Consider the following 23,216-nt stretch of genomic DNA (forward strand, 5'->3'; position numbering starts at 1 on the left):
TCTAAGACACATTCATTATACCTGAGCTATGTTCCCTTTCTTCAACTATACACTGCGTTCTGTAGCTTAGGCGGTTTTCTCTACCGAGAATGATCTTCTGCTATCTTTGCCCACTCAATTTCCCTATTTGATTCAGGGCTCAGCTCCAAGGCATCTTGCTGTAGAAGCTCTTCTGTAGTGTTTTGAAGAGAATTTTATGGTTCCATCCTACTTCTCTTTGTTGTGTATGTATTATAATACTCACCATCTGAGCCTCCTGTTTTATCCCAGGACTTTTTCCTGGGTAGTTTATTAATGGGCAGAAGAAGAAGTGAGACCAATCACACTCATCTGTGTCCTCCATTGCAGTGATGAGCCCATAAAATAACTAGTATATTTTGACTTTGAAGCGAAGAACCTGAGTAACTGACACATTTAACTGGGCTCAATTTCATGGCTATTCTTCCTTTCTTTCACATATATTGTTGTTGCTACATGCTTCAGGGAGTTGAATATAGGTGCTAGTTTTTGTTTAAAGTGCAAATAACTGTGCTGTAGTTTAAATGTAATGTTTTCCAGCTGTCTGTCAAAAATGTTACTGGAAGGCTTTGGTATTACAGTGTCTTACAAAATGGGCATTTTAATGTGCCAAGTATTTATAGGAAATTGTATATGAAAGCAGGAGAAATGAAACGATTACATAAGGCCCCTTATACTTCTGACTTTCTTTTAAGTAAGCAGGGGGCATTATGTACCCCAAATATTATGGTTAGTAATAAGAGGTGCATGTCAAAAAGCAAAACAGAAACAAAGCAAAGAGACAATGTTAGTTTGGTTGTGACGCTGTCAGCTGAGGCTAAAGATCTCATACTGCTTTGTGATGACACACCCAGACTGTACTTAGGAAGATTCGCGCCCCTTCCTTTAATACTTGGAGACGAGGTAACCCACACATCCGTGACCCCCCAACTAGGTTGGAGGAGGCCTTGCCGCAGGCGCGCGCGCACAGACCGCCACCCGCGGACACCTGGCTCCGGGCTCAGCTAGGCGGGGGGCCCCGCCTCCGATCTACCGAAGCCCAATCATCTGGAGAGTCTGGGGTACGTCCCGCGCCGGCCACGCCCCCAGCCTGCGGGGCGGGGGGCGTCTTTAAGAGCCGGCCGGCCGGCCCCCGACGCAGCAGGGGGTGCGGGGCTGTGGGCTGGAGGTCTGAGTGCTGTGCTCTGGGGTGCCGGCTCGCCTCCGCCTTCCTCCTCGCGGCAGCCTCCGTGCCCTGCGCCGCCGTCCCACCGGGGGCTCCACCGCCCTCTCCTCGGCCTCACCAGCCCGCTGGCCGGGCGCTCGGCGGCTCCTCCGTGAGCCCGCCGGGAACTCGCACCCCTCGCGCTCCCCTGGCTCCCGAGGGGGCCGCCTCGGGCCATGGTGCCCTTCCCCGAGGAGCCCGCCGCCGCGCGGGGGACGAGCGAGGCGCAGCCGCCGGGCCCCGCGCCCACCGGGGCAGCTCCGCTGCCGGACCCGAGACCCTCGGACGGCCCCGAGGCGGTCGTCGAGAAGGTGGAGGTAGAGCTGGCGGGACCGGCGGGCGCTGAGCCCCCTCAGCCTCCCGAGGGCGGCTGGGGCTGGCTGGTGATGCTGGCGGCCATGTGGTGCAACGGGTCGGTGTTCGGCATCCAGAACGCCTGCGGGGTGCTCTTCGTGTCCATGCTGAAGACCTTTGGGTCCACGGACGATGACAAGATGGTCTTCAAGACAGGTGAGGCGCGGAGCCGGCCGGGGCCAGCCCGGGGTAGGGGGAGAACGGGCATGGGGCCCCTGAGCGCATCCCGCGTGCGGAGTGTGCCCGCGCCGGCTTGTGCGCCTCGGTGGGCCCCTGTGTGTGGGAGAGCGTGAGAAAGGTGGGTCTGTCCCATCGCAAATGCAGCCTGTCGCTCCAGGGGCCTCGGTGTGCCTGGCTTTGTAGTGAATACAGATTTGGGCACAGTGTGTTTGGAAACAAGCCGCAGAACTTATTTCCCAATAAGCAAGAGTAGGGTTTAAGAGTCTACGTATACTTTCCTCTTAATTGTCGAGAGCAAACAACCTTCCAAACCCAACGACACCGCACTGTGATTTTTGCAGTCTCTTATGAGACCGTGACCGTTGGGTTTTCGTTCATGTGCCTCCGGGGCTGCAGAGGGGCGTGTGTGCTGAGGGGAGGCAGGGTTGGCGAGATTAAAGAGATTTATTCCAAGGTCAAGGGGAGTTCCCCAAGGGAGCTCTGCCAAGAGCCCTGGTTTCGTGGTTTGTTTGTTTGTTTGCTTGTTTTGGGGGGGGGGGGCACTGTGTGCTAAATATAGAAAGCATAGGAGGCAGCCAGATCAGGGACCGGGAGGAGGAAGGTGAAGGGTTGCCCTTTCCTGTTGTGTTGTCATATTTAACCATATACTAGACTAGATGAGAAAGTGCAGACTCAACATTTTTTTTCCCTGTAGAGACTTATAATGTGATCTCTTGACAGGCAAAAAACAAGTCCAAGACCTTTTGTATATAACTCTGTTACATACATTATTGTACTTCAACCTGCAAGGCAGGTGTTATCAGCCTTATTTAGGAAAGAAAACTGAAGCTTGGTAAAATAGTGTCTTCGTAAGTAGCAGAATGGAGATAGAACACACATCTTATGACTTAAAGGGCTAAGGGATTTCCATGACTAAATAAGGCTCCTCCCTGCCATTTGAGGAACTTTATATGATTAATAGTCTTTTTTTAAACCTTAATTTTCTATTTTTAGAGTGACTGTTCCTTAGGACTTTAGTGTGCATGCAAAGAACATGCAAGAGACTGTTTTAACAAATTCTAAGGCAGAGGTAATGTTGGGAGTTTTAAAACCTTTTATAAATACTATTATACTGTATGTATCATTCTGGAGTGTGCTTTTCTTCTACTCTGCATTGTTTGCAATTTATCCACATAATATCTCAACTTGAACTGGTAGCTTAAATTCTTTACATTTTAGCTCCAGGTTTTCCATTGTATGAATATATTATACTTTACTAATGCATTCTCCCTTTAATAAACGTTTAGATTACTTCCAAACTTAATATAAATAATGCTGCAATGAATATTCTCTTTGCATATGTGATAATGTACCATATTTAATCTGGAATTTCTGTTCCTTAAACAGTAGCTCTTGAACTACTGTGTTACGCAGGTCACAGGGCTAGTATTAGGCTAATGTAATATCCTATACTTATTTTTATGGAAGGCAACTGTTGAAAGTCTAGCAGGATTGATATGCATGTGCAATATTGAACAAAAAAAATTTTTTTTTATATGAGCATGGGTATCTGGTAGGGAGAAGCTCAAGGAGGCAGATGGAATTGGTAGAGTCAACATTTTAAGACTGGTTCCTTTAGCATTTAGCATATTCTTGACTAGGATTACAGATTTTTAATGCAGTCAAGATAGCAAGACAAAAGTCTTTTGTTTACCAGTGTTTCTGCCAGCTCAGGTGAGTAGGTCCTTTCTATCTGTGGATTTTTTCTCCTTCATTTTATGAGAGTGAGAGTGTGTGAGTGAGCAACTATGGGGGAAAAACCATAGGAGGGCCAGAGTTTTACTGTGTCGCAGCCTTGACCTATCTTCCATCCCCAAAGTTCCTGTTGGCTACAATGTTCCAACACAGGCCACCTGAGGGGGGACAGAGGGGACAGGAACCTGCTCTCTTGAGCTTTTTGAAGCTATTTTCAGTTTTGATGAATATCCTTCTCCATTTACTCAGTTGAATCCTTGACGATTTTCAGTCATGTTTGTGTATATGTGGGTGTATATTGTATAAATAGTTATCCAAATATGCCAGCTAAATACTGAAAATCTTTTTACTTCTGCACATGACTCCCATGTATGGTTGTGCCCTTGCACAAAGGTGCCCAACTCAGGGTAAGTGGTGCCTGAAAACCAGCCTGTGCTCTGGGTGCCCGCCTATATACTTGTAAGGGCCCTGTATGACATAGCAGCTACATTGAATCTTTACTTGGATACTATGTGATACAGAGCTGATAACTGATACAATTTAAGGTCTAAGGAAGAACAAAGATTTAACCTCATCTGTGAAAAAATGGTAACAAGATACTCTTTAAGCCAGTTACTACTGAGACCTACCCACCCCCTGTGCCAGCCCAACACACACACACACACACACACACACACACACACACACACACACGCAGGTGTTTCATAGTCCATCCTTCACAGCAGGTATTAAAGTATTTGAGAATACCTGAAGTTTGACTGTTCAGGCTTCTTTATTTTGATATTCTAATGCTGAGTCATCTGTGATCAAACAGATGCAAGCTTCAAGTACAATACAAAAAATATCTGAATTGTTTAAGGCTTTTATTTTTCAAACTTTTGGTCCATTTTTTATTACTGTTATTCATGATTGATAATCTCAGCATTAGAGAGCATTTAATTCTGTCTCCATGTTTTCATTGGTTTCTTCATAGTGATGAGCCCTAGGGCACATAGGGAGGTAGTGATGGAATGCAAATTGAGGTTTCTAAATGATAGTTCACTTTTCTTGAGAACTACCTATGTGCCAGGCCCAGTGCCTGCATTCCTATTTAAACATTACAACAAGTCCACGATATTGGCTTAAACATCTTTCTTTTCAGATGTGGAAACTCAGGCTTACAGAGTTTAAGTAAGCAGTGGAGCCAGGATTCAGCCTCAGGCTTATGTCTCTAGAAATGGGGTTTTTAATGATTGATCATATTGCATTGAGTAGATAACTTTTGCTAATTCAGTGTTCTTAAAATTTTTTTAAACATTTATTTATTTATTAAACAATTTTTTTTAAACATTTACTCATTTTTGAGAGTGAGAGAGACAGAGCATGGGGGGGGGAGGGGCAGAGAGAGGGGAGACACAGAATCTGAAGCAGGCTCCAGGCTTTGAGCCATCAGCACAGGGCCCGATGCGGGCTTGAACTCAGAGTGCGAGATCGTGACCTGAGTCGAAGTTGGATGCTTAACTTACTGAGCCACCCAGGCACCCCAACGTTTATTTATTTTTGAGAGAGAGAGAGAGAGAGAGAATGCAAGCAAGGGAGGGGCAGAGAGAGAGAGAGAGAGAGAGAGAGGGAGAGGGAGACACAAGATCTGAATGAAGTAGGCTCTGAGCTGTCAGCACAGAGCCCGATTCAGGGCTTGAACTTGTGAACCATGAGATTATGATCTGAGCAGAAGTCAGACGCTTAACTGACTGAGCCACCCAGGCGCCCCTGCTAATTCAGTATTCTTTATGTTGTATATCAATTCAAGCATTAATTGAGCACTATTCCAGGCATTCTAGGGTTGGAAAAGAAGTCTGAAAGGTCATGATCTCACAGTTTGTGAGTTGGAGCCCCAAGTCAGGCTCCTTGCTGACAGCACAGGGTCTGCTTGGGATTTTGTCTGTCTCTACCCCTCTCCTGTGTGTGCACTGGAGCAATTTCTCACTCTCTGTCTCTTTCAAAATAAAGAAAAGGCTTAAAAAGTCTGAAAGATTAGGGTGCCTGTTTCTTGATCTTACTTTGCTATCAATAAACGATTGCCAATTGTTAATGTCTCATTGAAATAGATTTTTGTAGAGGGACTTCTATGGAGAAACAAGATAATTTCATATGGCATTTAAGCAAAAATCTGGGGTCTCCTTTGAAGAACCATGTTCCTTTAGATTGATCCACGGTAGGATGATGTTTCCAGACAGAACTGAAAAGGAGCCTTTCTCAGGCTTACTTCTTTTCAGGCTATCTTAACTCTTCCTATGCAAAACAAAAACAAAACAAAAAAAAACCCAACAACAAAAAAACCAACCAAAAAACCTCTTCCGATACAACTGATGATCCACCCAAAATTTCTCAGGAAAGGCCCTGAAGAAATTCATTCACACGAAGATATAGGTTAGTTTATACATCTTCGTGTTACTCCTTATTCATTCTTCAACTGTTTACCAAGTTTCTGACACTCTGTGCTGGGCACTAGAGATGGTAATTGAGAGAAACAAGGTCAGCTGTTCCCAAGGATTTTTTGATCTTCTGTGGGATACAAATGAGTAAACAGAATACTTCCCTGAGGCATTTGCAATATATCCGTGCTCAATCTTATTTTAAAAAGCTGAAATTCTAAGGGAATTCCAGTGAATGGTGAGGGCTGAGAAAGGCATTTGATGGCCTCTTTCTCTATGGTAATAAATCTTACTTTATTAATCTGAGACTTTGGAAAGGGCAAGCAAGCTGAACTGCAAGTTAGGCAGTAGAACTAATGGAAAGTGTTGAGTGTATCCCAGCCCCACTGTGTTACCCTGGCTGCTGATGACATGGTACTCAGAGGTCTGCCTCACACCTCCTGCTGCATCAGAGGAAACAAGCTGGGCTCGAGTGGTCTCTTTTCAGTTGAACTTTTACTGGTTCACATGTGCACAGGCAAATCTGATGCTTTTGGGAACACGAAAATAATTACTACCACTAACTGGAACATTATTTTCCCTTAGAAATCACTACTTGGCTGGATATTGGAAAACCCATTTTTGGTTCCTTCATGGAATTGATAAAGAGTCAAGGGTACTTTTCAGACACAGTGCTGTGGACACTCTGGGATCTTACGAGGGTATTAATCTAGTTTACTTCCCTGCTTTCTTCCTGGAGAAAGAAATATTTTAATGGCATATTCACTTTTTAAATATATTTATTTAAAACAAGTATGTTTTCAGAATCAGTATTCAGAGTAGTTAATGATATTCTTTTGGAGATAGGATATCTTTGTGGTCCAGAGGCTTGGTCAAGTAAATTCTGAAGGCTTCTTTGGGAATTCCAGAGGCTTCTTTCAGTAATTCCCAAAATGTGTTCTTTAATAACCTTCTTCAAAGTGGAGGTCTGTGGTTAAACAAGTTTGGGAAACACGGCGCATTATCCTCCTTTCTTGGATATTTAAAGTAGAAATCAAGGTATTAAAAATTCAGTAGTTTTAAAGAGAAGTAGATTATTAAAAAGGTTCCAAAAGGGAGGCTCTTTGTCTACAATCTTTAATGCAACTCTGCCTTCTCTGTGTGGAGGTAGATCACTCTTTAGACAGTTAAAAATCACAAAGTAGGATTTTCAATAGCACTTAAGGAGCAATACATCTTGTTAGATCTTTCAGTATAATCCTACTAGCACCTCTCAAACTTCAAGTCAGTTCATGTTCCTGAAGGTTTAAAAAAAAAAAAAAGTTTTCCAGGCACCCGGGTGGCTCAGTCAGTTAAGCGACTGACTTCAGGTCAGGTCATGATATCTCAGGGTTTGTGAGTTTGAGCCACCCCCCCCTCCCCCCCCCCCCCCCCCCCCCCCGTTCCCCGCCACGCCCACCATCCCCCCACCCCGCCCCAACTTGTGCGCACACTCTCTCTTTCTCTCTCAAAATAAGTAAACTTAAAAAAAAAAATTAACTGCTCAAAGAACAAAATCAATCAAAAATAAATGGATACCAGAATTATATCAGGAGGGGTTTTGAGATATCTTTTTGAATAAATTATACTCTGTGCTCCTGATGTGATTTGCTATATCTTTTGGATGGGTTCTTGTTGAATCTGTGTTGCAGTTCCTTGAGGCTTCATCCTAGGCCATGTACTTCACTTTTCCTACCTTCCTGTGTGTCTCATACACCCTATGGCTCCAGGCACTATCTTGGGGTTGTTATTTCCAAATTTCTTTAATGTGTTCCTGACCCGTATTCATTATATTGGGACAGTTCCATGTGGATACACAGGTATATCATACTCAACTAAAATGAACTCATTTTTTAGCCACCCCATATTATATATATATATATATATATATATATATCTCCACCAAAAAGAATAGCCCACTTGCAAATAGACATATCCTTCCTTCTGAATTCTCCGTGCATGACGCCTCTGGTTGCTTGAGTCAGAAACCTGGAATTCATCTTAATTTCTTATTTCTGCCTTTTCCTTTCCTATTTTGTTAAATCAGACACAGTCCTTTTGCATTGACCTCCTTAATGTCTCATAAATCAATCCCCTTCTTTTCCTTTAGTACTGTCTTAATTCATGCCTTCATTAATTTTGGCCTCAATTATTGTCATAATGCTTTAACTGGTCCACCTGTCCTCAGTTATACACTTGAGTGACTTCTCTAAAACTTAGGGCCATATCATTTTTCTGTTTAAAAGCCTGCAGTGAAACTCATTACTTCTAGGAAAACGTTGAGCTCCATACACCAAAGGACTTCAAGTTCTGGCCCTTGCCTGACCCGTTAGCCTTGTCTCTCACCTCTGTTCCTTCTTGTTCTTTGTGTTTTGGCCAAGCTGAAAGCCTTGTGCTTTTCCAAATTTATCCTGCTATCTTTTGCCTCTATGCCTTTATGTGTGCCTCTCCTCTCTTCAATGTAGTTGTTAGTCCTTGTAAGATTCTGATGAAATGGTTAGCCATTTTATTCCTTTTGTCACAACCATGGGAGAAAACAATGATTTTATGCAAGTGTTGTTACATTTTTGATGCAATTGGAATGTTTTGGGAGTAACATGAATTCAAATGAGTTAGGAATTAAATTTAAAGTGGAAGACAGAGCAGGTGCCTGGCTGGCTCAGTCAGTAGAGTATGGGAAGGGAAGGGGAGGGGGAGGAGGATCTCTGGGTGGTGAGTTTGAGCCCCATGTTGAGGATAGAGATTATTCTTAAAAAAGACTTAAAGTGGAAGACCGAGAATGTAATTGCAGTCTATTCTAATCTAGCATTCTGTGAATGGTATTTTAAAGAGAATCCATATTTAAGTGATAATTTGCACAGTCCTTTATCATAAATAAAGAGCTCTCATACACATTAACATTATTTTTTTAGAGTAGCCTTGTAGCGTGCTGTTACCTCCATTCACAGATAAGAAAGTTTTAACTTGCACAGTTTTGAGTTGGGGCACATGATATCAGTGTTTATATTTTTCAAGTTGAATTTAAGAGCATCTTTTCAGCTGTGTAAAAATTTGTGCTTATGTTAAAGTTGTCCTGAAATGTAGAACCTTGCCTATTTTCTTCCTTGAAACTATTTTCTGCTTATTTCCCTATATATTCTCTAGAACTTTAATAGTGTCTTGTACCCAAGATATCAGAAATCCTGGGAAGTTGCTTTTGGAATAGAATTCTATTTAGAGTTATTACAATCCAGTTAGAGATCTGATCTCATATTCAGATTAAACAAACAAACCTTGACAAAAACAAACCAAACCCCAAACACTACTTGAAAAGTTGGCTCACCATGGCTCTGAGCATTAGCCTAGCCTGGTGCCACCCATGAACGATGGTGTTTTTATTGGCAGTGATTCAGAATGAGCAACTCCAGCACTCCTGGGAGCTATACAAACCCACCACACCATAGCCAGTTCTTCTGAGACTGTAGTTATGGAGGAAAGCAGTGCTTTCAGATGTACATGTACATGTACCAAATGCTAAAGTAATGCTAAGGTATCTTCATTAACAGCAGAAATAATTCCCTACCTTGAATATAGGAACCAGAGCTAAAAGAACTAAGACAATGACATGCCTTATTTCCAAGTTGCAAGTATTTTTTCATTTCAATAATTTTTAATTATGGGGATACATATGAAATACAGATGTGAAATAATGTATATGGACCAAAGCAGTGTTTCTGCTTAAGTTAATTCTGGAAAGATATATGAGTCTGAGAAGGCAGCCCAGATCCACACCCCCCCCCCACCACCACGAGGAGCATATCAGAAGTTCCAGAGAAGCACATTTAATTTACAAAAGGATAGTCAAGATTATAATTCTGTATGCGAAAAACAAAAGAGTCTAATTATTTCCATAATACAACCAAAAGTGACAAAATCTTAGCTGGTGGATAAATACAGAAGCATGGCTTTATCTTTTGAATATTATGGCTACTCATTCAAAAGGTAAACTACCCTTAGAGGTGTGCATCAAGGATTATGAGACTTCTGTGTTTATCAAGAGGGGACAAAGTTGGCCAGAAACACTGCTCCCCCATAAGGAAGAGAATCACTGACTAGAGTTTATGCATTGGTATGCTGTTCAGCTATTACTTTTTTTTTTTCCTTTGCTAAAGTAAATTGCATCAGCAGTGTTCTGTGTGTATTCAGAAAGTCAAAATTTATTCTTGTGACAAACTTAGACTGGATTCAAAACCAATTCTCTGATATGCTTTATAAAAGCAGTAAACCACTATTCATTAAATGGAGGTATTTCTTGACTCTTCTGGGTAGATTGGTATTAATGCCAAGTCGAGTGGGTTAGTCTGGTGGCCTTTTAATAGTAAAAACCTTTTCATCTTGCTTAATTATCCTTTTTATTAGTTTTGACTTCATGTTCCATTTTTTCAAATGGCAGCATCTCAAAGGATTCACATTTGTCAATAGTTGTTTAAACGACATTCCACAAAGTTAATTGATGTTTTAGTGCAGTCGGGGGCAGAAAGTTGCCATTGTTGCTCTATACTAATGCAACACTCAAACTTTGGCAGCAATATCCTTAACTTCATACTTCTCCCTCAGTGCCAGGATTTTGGATTTCTTACTTTCTATTAGTTTATCTGTGGCCTCTAAGTTTTCCATGTTGAATAAGTATTACTTTTATAATAATAAAAATATTAATATTAAAAATAATTCACCATTAGCATTAGAAATACTAACTTTCATGACTATAGTAGTAAACTTGCCCTAAGAATAAGATGTTCTATAGGAATAAATGATAGATGTATGAGGGTTTCTTTTTTAATTTTTGATTTTTTAAAATGTTTTTATTTAGTTTTGAGAGAGAGAGAACATGAGCAGGGGAGGGACAGAGAGAGAGAGGGAGACACAGAATCTGAAGCAGGCTCCAGGATCTGAGCTGTCAGCACAGAGCCTGACGTGGGGCTCAAACTCATGAACCATGAAATCATGGCCTTGACCAAAGCTGGACGCTCAACGACTGAGCTACCCAGGTGTCCCTGTTTTTTTGTTTTTTTTTTTTAAGCTTATTTATTCATTTTGAGAGTGAGTGAGAGAGTAAGCAGGGGAGGGGCAGAGAGAGAGGGAGTAGAGGGAATCCTAAGCAGGCTCTGTACTGCCAGTGAGGAGCCCCACAAGAGGCTTGAACTCACAAACTGTGAGATCATGACCTGAGCCGAAACCAAGAGCCTGCTGCTTAACCAGCCGAGCCACCCAGGCGCCCCTATATGTGTGGAATTTTAGTTTTAGGTGTTATGTTTTGTCTCCTACTCAAGAGAAAAATGTTAATTATGGAATAGTCTGGAAATGGAAAGCCAATGAATACTAAATGTTAACTCTTCAAATTTATAATGGATGCATATATACCAGTGTTCTTACATGTGTATAGATGTCATTAGTATGGAGCCACGATCCCTACAGGGGGGTTTGAGGCAGGGCCCCATAGTCAGATACCTTGATAGTTCTGCAGCAAAATCTATGAGTATTCAGAGCAAATGGGACAAATAAAGGCCATAGTTTCATGTCAGTTCAGTTTTTTTTTTTTTTAAGTTTTCTTTTAGTGTTTATTTTTGAGACAGAGAGAGAGCATGAATGGCGGAGGGGCAGAGAGAGAGGGAGACAACAGAATCCAAAGCAGGATCCAGGCTCTGAGCTGTCAGCACAGAACCTGATGTGGGGCTTGAACTCACGAACTGGGAGATCATGACCTAGATGAATCGGACGCTTAACCAACTGAGCCACCCAGGCGCCCCCCCAGGTTATATTTTGCTTCCAAGTGAGTGTTGATATCATCATACAAAAAACTTTGGGTTTGGGATTTCAGAATTGCCAATACGGAATTGTAGATTTACATGTAAATATTTACTTTTGTTGGGGCACCTGGGTGGCTCAGTCGGTTGGGTGATCGACTTCTGCTTTGGTCATGATCTCACGGTTCATGAGTTCAAGTCCCCTGTCCAGCTCTGTGCTGACAGCTCAGAGCCTGGAAGCTGCTTTGGATTCTGTGTCTGCCTCTCTCTCTGCCTGTCTCTCTTGCTCATGCTCTGTGTCTCTCTCTCTCAAAATTAAATAAACATTAAAAAATATTTACTTCTGTTTTTGGTTTCTCAGTAAACATTCTTTTTAAGGTACATTTTTCTGTATCACATAGTGTACCTACTTAAGGTTTTCAGTAAGCGTGTTCTTCTGCTGTACTGGTCTATCCTAGATTACTAACCAGCCCCTTTGACTGGATGTTTGAATTGTAGGCAGTGCTATGCAGTATAAGTATCATATCTATATACATCTTTGAACAAATTGTTTTTTCTCCTGTGGATTGCTTCCTTAGGGTATATGTAAAAGTAAGATTACTGGTTCAAAGGGTATGACCAACTTTATAACACTTGTTACACATTGCCAGGTTGTTCTTTAGAGAACTTGAGCCAGGTTACTGTGTACTAGCAATATATTGGTTACCTGAAAATCCTACCAGTGTTTTATTTTTATTAATATTTGCTAATTCGATAAGTGCCAATGCTATTTTTAAAAAGCAGCTTTAGATTATATTTCATTGCTTTTAGGGCTATGTGTTTTCCCAGTTTTTGAGCTCTTTAGAAGCAGCAACATGGTTTGGCAGTTATATGTAATATCTGGAAATACAAGGGGGCATATAGCAGTAAATATCTTAGAGTAAAACTTTGTTACCATGGGTGGGAATGCTAGGAAGTCCTGAGATTATTCTCGTTTTTAGTCTCACCTGACACACCTTGCTAGGTGGGGCACACCCTTGTTCCCATTCATCTTTTCTCAGCACAGGTGTTGATCAGGGCCTTCTATGGGATTAGAAGTGGGGATGGAAACTAACCATCTGGAGACTTGGCCAGAAGTACTTCCTGACTCTTCCAGGTGGCACCTAATCCTTCAGAGGATCAAGTCTGCATGAGCAGCCCTGTCTCCTTCTCTGTGCTATCGTCTTGCCTCAACCTTCTCCAGACCCAGCCAGTTTGGTTAAAGATAGCTTTAATTAATTAATTTGGGTGTATGTGTGTTACAGTTGTTGTTGTTGTTGTTGTTGTTTTGCTTTTAGTTTTAAAAAGATCTAGAAATCCTTTATTGAATACAAACCATGTACTAGGGGTCATGCAAGAAACAAACAAATTTGACTTCTTGAAGCAAAATGCCATGTACATAAATAACTCTAATGCAATATGCTACACTTATTTGAGTGCAGTATACATAAGATCTAGGATTTTAAAGGAAGGCAAAATGTTTTCTAACTGAGCTGATCAGGGAAGGCTTCATGGCGATAGCTTTTGAGTTAGGCTTTAAAGTATTGGTAGACTTTTCCTCAGCAGATATAGCAGAAAAAGGTGTTTCAGGTGGAGTGCAAGGCCTAGGCAAGGGCTAGGAGGCAGCCTAATAAGGGATTTTTTTTGTGCTCTAGTCTATATTTTATCTTGTTTTATCTATCCAGTAATCATATGATATAACTGCTATTATGATTGTCCTGCTTTAGATGGGCAGCTAAGGCTAGTGAGCAGTGGGGCTGCATTTGAACTTAAGTCTCTTGCATTAGGACCCAGGCTCTTTATACCTGAGTACACACTGGACTTATTAAGTGAATGCAAGGTGTTTGGTTTGCCTAGGGCCAGGGTATATATGTAAGGAAAGTCGCAGAAGATAAGGCTGGAAAAGAATGAGGGAGCTGGGGAACAGAATGTTTGAATGCCAGGTTAAGAAGTTTGGATAATAAGCAATGGGGAGATATTGAAGGTGTCTGAAGTGTGCCTTAAAAAGATGTGACTGGGTTGCAGAGGGAAATACTTAGGAGGAACGCCAATTACAAAATTGTTGGCTGAGAGCTGGGTGAGATTTGAGGCCACAGTTGTTGAAATGGGAAGGAAGGGACCGATGAGAAACATTTTAAAGGATAGACTGAGGGAACTTTAGCAAATGATGGGTGTAGACTGTGACATGGAAGCAGAGATGATGCCTATGTCTGGAGTCTATGTCTTAATACTTTATATATATATGTATGTATATATATATATATATATATATATATATATAATATGAATATGTATATATTTTGACAATATAATTTATTGTCAAATTGGTTTCCATACAATACCTAGTGCTCATCACAACAAGTGCCCTCCTCAATGCCCATCACCCACTTTCCCCTCTCTCCCACCCCTCATCATCAACTCTCAGTTTGTTCTCAGTATTTAAGAGTGTCTGATGGTTTGCCTCCCTCCCTCTCTGTAACTTTTTCCTCCCCTTCCCCTCCCCTGTGGTCTTCTGTTAAGTTTCTCAGGATCCACATATGAGTGAAAATATACAGTATCTTTTTCTGCCTGACTTATTTCACTTAGCATAATACCTTTCAATTCCATCCACGTTGCTGCAAATGGCCAGATTTCATTCTTTCTCATTGCCAAGTAGTACTCCATTGTATGTATAAACCACATCTTCTTTATCCATTTGTCAGTTGATGGACATTTAGGCTCTTTCCATAATTTGGCTATTGTTGAAAGTGCTGTTATAAACATTGGGGTACATGAGCCCCTAGGCATCAGCACTCCTGTATCCCTTGGGTAGATTCCTAGCAGTGCTGTTGCTGGGTAGGTCTATTTTTAATTTTTTGAGGAACCTCCACACTGTTTTCCAGAGCGGCTGCATCAGTTTGCATTCCCACCAACAGTGCAAGAGGGTTCCCGTTTCTCCACATCCTCGCCAGCATCTATAGTCTCCTGATTTGTTCATTTTAGCCACTCTGACCGGCGTGAGGTGGTATCTCAGTGTGGTTTTGATTTGTATTTCCCTGATGAGGAGTGATGTTGAGCATCTTTTCATGTGTCTGTTGGCCACCTGGATGTCTTTAGAGAAGTGTCTGTTCATGTCTTCTGCCCAATTCTTCACTGGATTATTTGTTTTTTGGGTGTGGAGTTTGGTGAGTTCTTTATAGATTTTGGATACTATCTGATATGTCATTTGCAAATATCTTTTCCCATTCTGTTGGTTGCCTTTTAGTTTTGTTGATTGTTTCCTTTGCAGTGCAGAAGCTTTTTATCTTGATGAGATCGCAGTAGTTCATTTTTGCTTTTAATTCCCTTGCCCTTGGGGATGTGTCAAGTAAGAAACTGCTGCGACTGAGGTCAGAGAAGTTTTTTCCTGCTTTCTCCTCCAGGGTTTTGATGGTTTCCTGTCTCATTCCTTCATCCATTTTGAGTCTATTTTTGTGAATGGTGTAAGAAAGTGGTCTAGTTTCATTCTTTTGCATGTTGCTGTCTAGTTCTCCCAGCACCATTTGTTAAAGAGTATGTCTTAGTACTTTTTAAACTGGGAGCCCCACATTTTCATTCTGTACCAGTGCTACATATTATGTAGACAGTTCTGGATGGTGCCATTGTCAGGACTTGAGGAGGAGGAATTGACAGGGAAAGATTGACTCAGATGTTAGACATTTGAATGTTAAATGCCAGCAGGACATCAGGGGATGGATATCAGATAACTGGAAATGTAAACCTGGAGCCTCAGAATGAAGCTGAAGCTAGAGGTAGAGCTTTGGAAAGACCATGTGTCTCTAAGAGGAACATGATGTTGATAATAGAAACCCAGAAATTCTGTCTCAAGCAGACCTGGGGGCTTCTCCTAGGTAGTTTAGTTAGTGTCCCTTGAAATCGTCTTATTTAAAATTAACAAAACTTCGTTCCTTAAAGTCTTTCTAGCATTTAGATTTCTCTAATTCAGATCTGCAACTTCCCAAAGGTCAGAATTGTTTTTTTTACTATCATTGTCTTAAGTATTTCCAAAACGTAGTCCTGAGAATTATTTTTTCCCTGTAGTTTAGCATAATCTCTAAGGCTATTGACATTTACTCTTTCTTTCAAGCATGATGTAATTAAGCCAGTCTGTAAGTCTTATTTTCAAGATGTTTAGTTTTAATTCATTTATGTATTTCAAATTGAAATGTAAAGTATTGACAGTGGTGGAAAACCCGTTCAACAGGCAAATGTTATCTTGTAGATCAGTTTTCAGGGTGTAGTAACTGAGTCAGCTACTTCATTTACAATTCATAATGAAAATAGCTAACTCTTTAGTGTAGGCTGACTTTTTAAAAAATTATCTAGGAAAACTAGGAAATCAGAATAAATGAATTTAAGTTCTCTGACTAGCACTAGGGTGGAATATTGCACATTTGTTTAAGAAACATGATTGACTTTTCCAAGTTCGTCACACTAGATATCTGAGGTCTGGCAGTGGGAGGAGGAGGTGTCCTCATGTGCTTGCTGACTGGGAATGGAGTTGGTTGTAATTCAGATAATAACTGGACGTCTGGCTATGCTCAGGTATATTTTGCCTTAGTTTCCTGTCACATAGTGTAACAGTGAGACTCAAGCAAGATAATAGAATGTCAAAGTGCTTTTGGATGCGTAAAACAGCACAGATATGTCAAACAATGTTATTATTGAGCAGCTTGGCATAGTGCCTATATGTGGGGGGTGTGTGTTGACTCACATGCTGTGCGGTAATCTTTTAGAACTCAGGTCCTGAATTGCTCTCTTGTGATCGAAGCCCGGTTGAAGGTGTTGGAAGTGCAGTGACCCTGGAGGAAGAACCTGTAAAAGCAGGGGGTGGATGAAAGGGAATTGATAGTTGTGTAAGAAGAGGGTATCTGCCTTTTTTTTTTTTTGTAAGATACTCTTACCTTTGCAGTAACTGTTTTATCTTTTCATATCATTTGGCTTCATTTACAAGTTGTGTATTAAAGCACATGTCAGGATTTAAGGCAGTATTTTTTGACCATGCTTGTCTCCTGTTGTGCTTGCTGGGATGAATTGAAGTCCTGGCTTGCTGACAAGTAAATTTGATATCTGACAGTTACGGAGAGAGGAGGAAAAGGGAAGTCCAACTGAAGCATTTTTTCCTCAGAGTTTGATAAACAGAAGCCATGTAATCTTTTAAATCCCATGCCAACATTACAGGCAGAAAAAGACTTGCTAATAGCAAAGGTCAGGAATCACAAAAGAGCACTGTAAGTTTTTGGTATTGACTTCAAAACACACTGTTTTCTATAGTTTAATGTTCATTTGTTATATGTATGCCGTTACAGTTTTGTGTGTATGTGGTAGTTGTTTTTTTAACTTTGATTAGGAAACAAATCATGAGCCACTTAAATCAAAAGGCAGACTATTACTCTTTTTGGGAAAAAATCTAGTAAAAATAATGCTTAATCCAATTAATCTGTCTTCTTCCTCTGATTCATTGCGATGACTTCAGGTGTCTGGGAGCAACTGAGAATGGGTTATGGAAAAATGTCAAGGCAATGTAATCCTCATTATTTATGGTCACTTAAGAGGATAAATTAATCACTGGTCACTAATCTTTGGATAATTACTCTATTTAACTGGAAATATCCTTAGTTTTTTGGAAAGCAAGTCAGTGAGTTAGTAGAACTGTCAAAATTAATCAGCTTTTCTAAGTCTAATAATAAGTGAATAGAAACTAGTTGCCTGCAACCCTTTCTCCCCTGTATTGTAGCATGATCCTTCTATAACTCCGGACATTGTATATGGACCAACAGGGAGAATATATTAATATACTACCTTGTGGTTTTCAGGTGGGCCTTCAAAGCCTGTTAGTTCAGGATTAACAAAGTTGCCATAACAGGTAAAGGCTTGTGACCTGTGTATATGGTTTTGGTTTTTAGAATTAGGCAAGTTAATTACGTTATAAAATTGGCTTGACTATAGGTTGTTAAGAAGTCTTTTGGGGACAGCAATTCCATTTACTTGTGCATTAAATAAATATTTTGAAGGAGTCAACATTGTTTAGGTACTGTACTTACTAGATGCTAGGGATGGGGATAGGAATAAAGAAAGGTATACATTTCAATTCCAAAAGAATAAAAAAGGAGGAAGTCCTAGCCTTGTGTTTTCAGCATGGGTACAGTGTCTCAAATGCAGACTAGTATTCACTTTTGGAGTTTGAGGTCATCATTCATGAGGTTCCCAATGAATCTTTATATTTAAGAGTAAATGAGATTGTTATGTAGGTGGAATCAGAGATATATTGCTTATTTATCACAAAGTAATGCCATTTTGATAATAAAATTCACTTGCGTATGTTACAAATTATTGCTTTTCTAAGGTTTCTGGAAACAAAGCAGAATTCTGCTAAGTATTGTTTCCAATCAATAGAGAAAGATTTGTGTCATTATGAGAAACCTAATACTGTATATGGGACTGACTTTAGAACTAAAATATAAATTTGGACTTTAGAAAACAGTTGAAGGTTTAGAAATCTTAACTAGGACACATTTTAGAAAGCTCAATTTAATTTTTAAAATCCAACTCTATTGAGAGATAATTTCATACAAAATTCACCAATTTTAAGTCTACAATTTGATGAATTCTGACAAATGCACAGTCTTAAACCACCATCACAATCATGATAGAGCCTTTCCATCACCCCAAGATGTTCTTGTATCTCTTTGCAGTTAATCTTCGCCTAGACCCTGGCCCCTGGCAACCATTGATCAGCATTGTCCCTATAGTTTGGCTTGCTCTAAAACTTTGTATAAATGGAATCATACAGTATTTTTCTCTTGTTTCTAGCTTTCACTCAGCTTGATCATTTTGAAGATTCACCCATGTTTCATATATTAGTAGTTCATTCCTTTTTATTGCTGAATAGTATTCCATTATTGCCTATGCTACAATTTTTTATCCATTTACACGTTGATGGACATTTGAGTTGTTTCTAGTTTTTGCCTGTTATGAATTGTGCTGCTTTGAACATTTGTGTGTAGTTACCTGTGTTTTCATGTCTCCTGTGCACCTTATTTTAATGTGAATTTTATTCTATATGCTTATCTATATTTTTAAATTACATAAGAAGATGATACTATGCATTTTTTTGTTAAGTAGGTTTCATGCCCAGTGTGGAGTCCAGTACAGGGCTTGAACTCACGACCCTGAGATCAAGACCTAAGGTGAGATTAAGAGTCGGATGCTTCACCGACTGAGCCACCCAGGTGCCCCTGTATTTTTTTTTTTTTTAATTAAAAGAAATTGTGACTGAATGAGGAGGTGAAATAGTAAGTGGAGGACTGATAGATTTTTCACTTGGGTGATTGGGTGAATGGTACTCCCGATCAAGAGAGTCAAATATGGCTGAGTCAAATATTTCCTATTTTTAAAAAAGACTGAAGAGGGTCCATTGGAATGAGTCCGTGGGAAGTCACCTCACTGGTGTGGGTGGAGGTAAGTGGGGCCTGATTAGTTTGTGGAGCAGTGAATGGGGAGTAGAGATGGGGGTGTAGGCTGAGAACTGAAGAAGTGACAAGAGGAGAAATATGGTGGTAGCTAGAGTAGGATCAGCATCAAGGGAGAGTAATCATTAATTTTCTAAAAGATGGGAGTAGCTTGAGGAGAGGGAGCCTGTAGCGAGGAAGAAGGTGAAGTCAGCAAGTGGCTAATTAATAGATAAGGTTCATGAGCAAGTCAGATAAGGAATCCAGAGCACTGCTGGTGGCAGGGGCGGGGTGAGGGGAGTTTGCCAGGGGTGGCATCTATTCAGGATCTGGAGAGAAGAAAGAACAGGAGCAAGGGGAGGTGGGATTGCTGAGGATCAGGAAGCGGAGGGGGCCTTTGTTTTGTCTGGGAAGGTATTTGTTAAGTGTACTGTATTGGGGTGGAGTAGTAGATATGAAGAGAGTGGCAGAGGTTTGGGGGCTGAGTAGTGAGCAGGAGAAGGATTGATAACAGCTCTGAGAACTCCACCAAGATTGGAAAATGTGAATTTGTGGTGAAATCAGTCTCCAAGATTGTGCCCACCCCCCCCCCCCCCCCCCCGCCTCCAACTTACCGTCCTCTGCAGCCTGATAAGTGAACAGGGAAGATGAACTGAACAATTGATATAAGGTTGGAAGAGAATTGAAGCAAAATGATTTTACATTTTTTGTCTCTTTTCAGCTCTATGCTGTGTGGCTTTCTCTTCTCTTCACCTTTTATACACCTCATCTTTTTGGTAAAGTTGATTAAACATCTGACAACCAAATGCAGTTTTTTACGTTTTCTTAAATTGTGATAAAATCTGTATAATGTAAAATTTACCATTTTAACCACTATTAAGTGTACACTTGAGTGGCATTAAGTACATTTACAATGTTGTGCACCCATCACTATCCTACAATTTTAATTTGAGGCATGACTCGGTCATCTCTTTTCTCCCTTTCTGTTACTCCTGACCTATAAATTCAACATAGTCCTTTACTGGGTACACGATTGGTATTTTTGAAATTGAGATATTAACAACAGTAGGTACTGAGCTTAATTTTGGCAGGTGCTGTGCAAGGCCCAAATTGTGGCATTAACTTTCTTGATATTTAGTTGTAATTATTTGTTAATGTCTATCTGCCTTACTAGGCTTGTAAGGTCTGTGAGTGCAGAGGCTATCTATGTCTGTCTTGTTCACAATGATATCTGTACTGTCTGGCATAGTGCTTGACACATAGTAGGCATTCAGTGAAGTTTTTTTTGTTTTCATTTTTTCAATGTTTGTTTATTTTTGAGAGACAGAGCATGAGTGGGGGAGGGGCAGAGAGAAAGGAAGACACAGAATCTGAAGCGGGCTCCAGACTCTGAGCTGTCAGCACAGAGCCTGACGTGGGGCTCAAACCCACGAACTGAGAGATCATGACCTGAGCCAAAGTGGGATGCTTAACCGACTGAGCCACCCAGGCGCCCCATCAGTGAAGTTTTTAAACACTTGGAAGTCCTTTGCTGAAAGAATTTACTTTAGTTTAATAAGTTCTTTCTACATGCTTCCTATAAAGTAAGTAAAACTTGTATTCACATTAATACAGATTATAGGGCATGCCACATTCCAATGTCTAGTTAATTAGTAGAAATCAAAAAGGTTTTATATTTGCAGTTTCACCTTGGAAGTATTAGAGTAGATTGTGCATTAAACAAATGGTTGTACAGAATTGGCAGCAATAATCCCGAAGCTTGAAGGCTGTAGGTTAATTAGGATAACTTGACAGAAAGTGAGTTAATCAAATTTGAGAGTTGAAAGAATGTTCCAATAATTTATGTTCACACACACTTCAAATATATCAGCAGGTTACAGGAACTTTAGTGGCAGAATACTCCAAAACGGCAAAATACCAGTGTGGATTTTATGGCTTATAGTAATGTTTTGGAGAAAGAAAAACCAATAAAATTGTTTGGGGCTATTTGGTACTATTACTTTGTATTAAATAAAATACACTAGGGTTTAAAATAATTCCCTTTGTTAAAGATAAAAATATATAGTTAATGTATTAATAAATTAGGAATTGTATTTTTTTACAGTTCCATTTATTAATGGATTCAGTAAAACTTTAAGAAATATGCACAAATATAGACATTTCTGTGTTAACTGGTATTAAAGTCTTTTTTTCCAACTGGCATATGTTTAAGTGTATATAAAGGGGCAAAATACACATATAAGAATTAATTAGCAATATAATGACATCCCTATAAGAATAATCACAGTATGTCCTCTGATTCCAAAAGGTAAGGGCTCTCTGTGTGTGTAGAAAAACCCACTGAGGCCCTTTTAAAAACACAAAATCTGCCTTCAGCAAGATATTTTTTGGATCATAATGAAGGAGAATAGAAAAGCTATTAGGAGCTATAGTTCTAGAATTTTTTTACCCTTTTTAAACTCTCAGTGAGCTAAACTGGAGTTTGGTTTTAGAGACAATAATGGAAATTTTCTTATATATCATCTGCGAAATCTAGTCCTGAGTGATTACTATGGCTTTTTATTGTGGTATGTGTGCATGTAGATAGACAAGAGACCTAGGTCTTTGAAATGGATTTCCTCCACTGAAGTAATAGAAAGGGCAGGAGTGAGGGAGGGGTGGGTGGGGAAGGAGGAGCAGAATCAGAGGAAACAAAGACTGAGGCTCCAGGTTTGGTTGTGTAAATGTCTTCATCACTGAGGCCTGCCCCATCCTATTCTGGTGTTCTGCCCGCTTTGTGGGAGCGAGCGAAGTCTGCTGTGTGAAGGCGGGATCTGGGGTCTTAGTGCCTGCTAGGCTGACATAAGCAGGTTGCATCTCCGGCTGGGCTCTGGGGTAGCAACGGCACAAATTTCCAGGAAACAAACCTTCCTGTCATCATTTTTATTTCTGAATCATCGTGTTTAGTTATTCAGATGTCTAGTATTGCCAGTTACTTAGGAATGAAGCAGGCAGCTTCTTCTGTTGCTCGCCTTTCCTTCCTTTTTTTCTTATTTCTATCTTGTCTGCTACTCCTTTAATTTAGTCAAGCACAGGCATTTAAACATAGCGCTTCCCATTTCCACTAGCAAGCATAGGACTTCCTCCTTACCTGATTGACTCCTACTCCTGTGGTGTGCAATGGTGACCTAAGACATTTAAAGATGTTGCATCATGTAGTAACATTGGGAAATCTCCAGAAGATAGTATTGAGTGAAAATATGAAGTTGTAGAGTATTTAATGTGATACAGTTTACATTTCATTTGAAAACATGTAAAACAATACATTTCCTAGAATCTAAAACGCTATTGATGCTAAGATGCACCATTATTTTACATACGCTGAATTTATTGTAAGATGCATCCCAGTTTATAGATTTTTTTAAATTTTTTTTTTACATTTATTTTTTTGAGAGAACATAGAGTGTGAGCGGGGGAGGGGCAAAGAGAGAAAGAGACACAGAATCCGAAGCAGACTCCAGGCTCCAAGCCGTCAGCACAGAGCCCGATGCGGGGCTCAAACTCACAAACCACGATATCATGACCTGAGCCGAAGTCGGACGCTTAACTGACTGAGCCACCTAGGTGCCCCCAGTTTATAGATGGTTTCTTTTAAAAAAAATTTTTTTTAATGTTTATTCATTTCTGAAAGACAGAAAGAGACAGAACACAAGCAGGAGTGGGGCAGAGAGAGAGGGGAGACACAGAATCTGAAGCAGGCTCCAGGCTCCAGGCTGTCAGCACAGAGCCCAACGAGGGGCTCACACTAATGAACCACAAGATCATGACCTGAGCCGAAGTCGGACGCTTAACTGACTGAGCCACCCAGGTGCCCCTTTATAGATGTTTTAATATGAAAAAAAAGCATCTTAGAATTGAAGAAGTAAGATAGATACACCTTATTGAAATGTATTTATATAATAAAAATATAAAAACATGCATAGAAATGATATATATAGCCAATTCAGGATCTCTAGTTTATCTCTATGAAGGGAGGGAGGAATGT

General features: G+C 40.4%; 1 protein-coding gene across 1 annotated transcript in view; it reads left to right on the forward strand.

The window, feature by feature from the left end:
• The first annotated feature begins 925 nt into the window (after positions 1-925).
• Positions 926-23,216, forward strand: part of SLC16A10 (solute carrier family 16 member 10) — a 112,018-nt gene continuing 89,727 nt past the window's right edge. Inside the window, exon 1 of the mRNA XM_042987004.1 lies at positions 926-1,732. Coding sequence (XP_042842938.1) covers positions 1,399-1,732 — 334 coding nt within the window. The 5' untranslated portion in view covers positions 926-1,398. The remainder of the gene's footprint in view (positions 1,733-23,216) is intronic.

Source organism: Panthera tigris, chromosome B2, assembly GCF_018350195.1.
Source record: "Panthera tigris isolate Pti1 chromosome B2, P.tigris_Pti1_mat1.1, whole genome shotgun sequence".
Taxonomy (NCBI): Eukaryota; Metazoa; Chordata; class Mammalia; order Carnivora; family Felidae; genus Panthera; species Panthera tigris.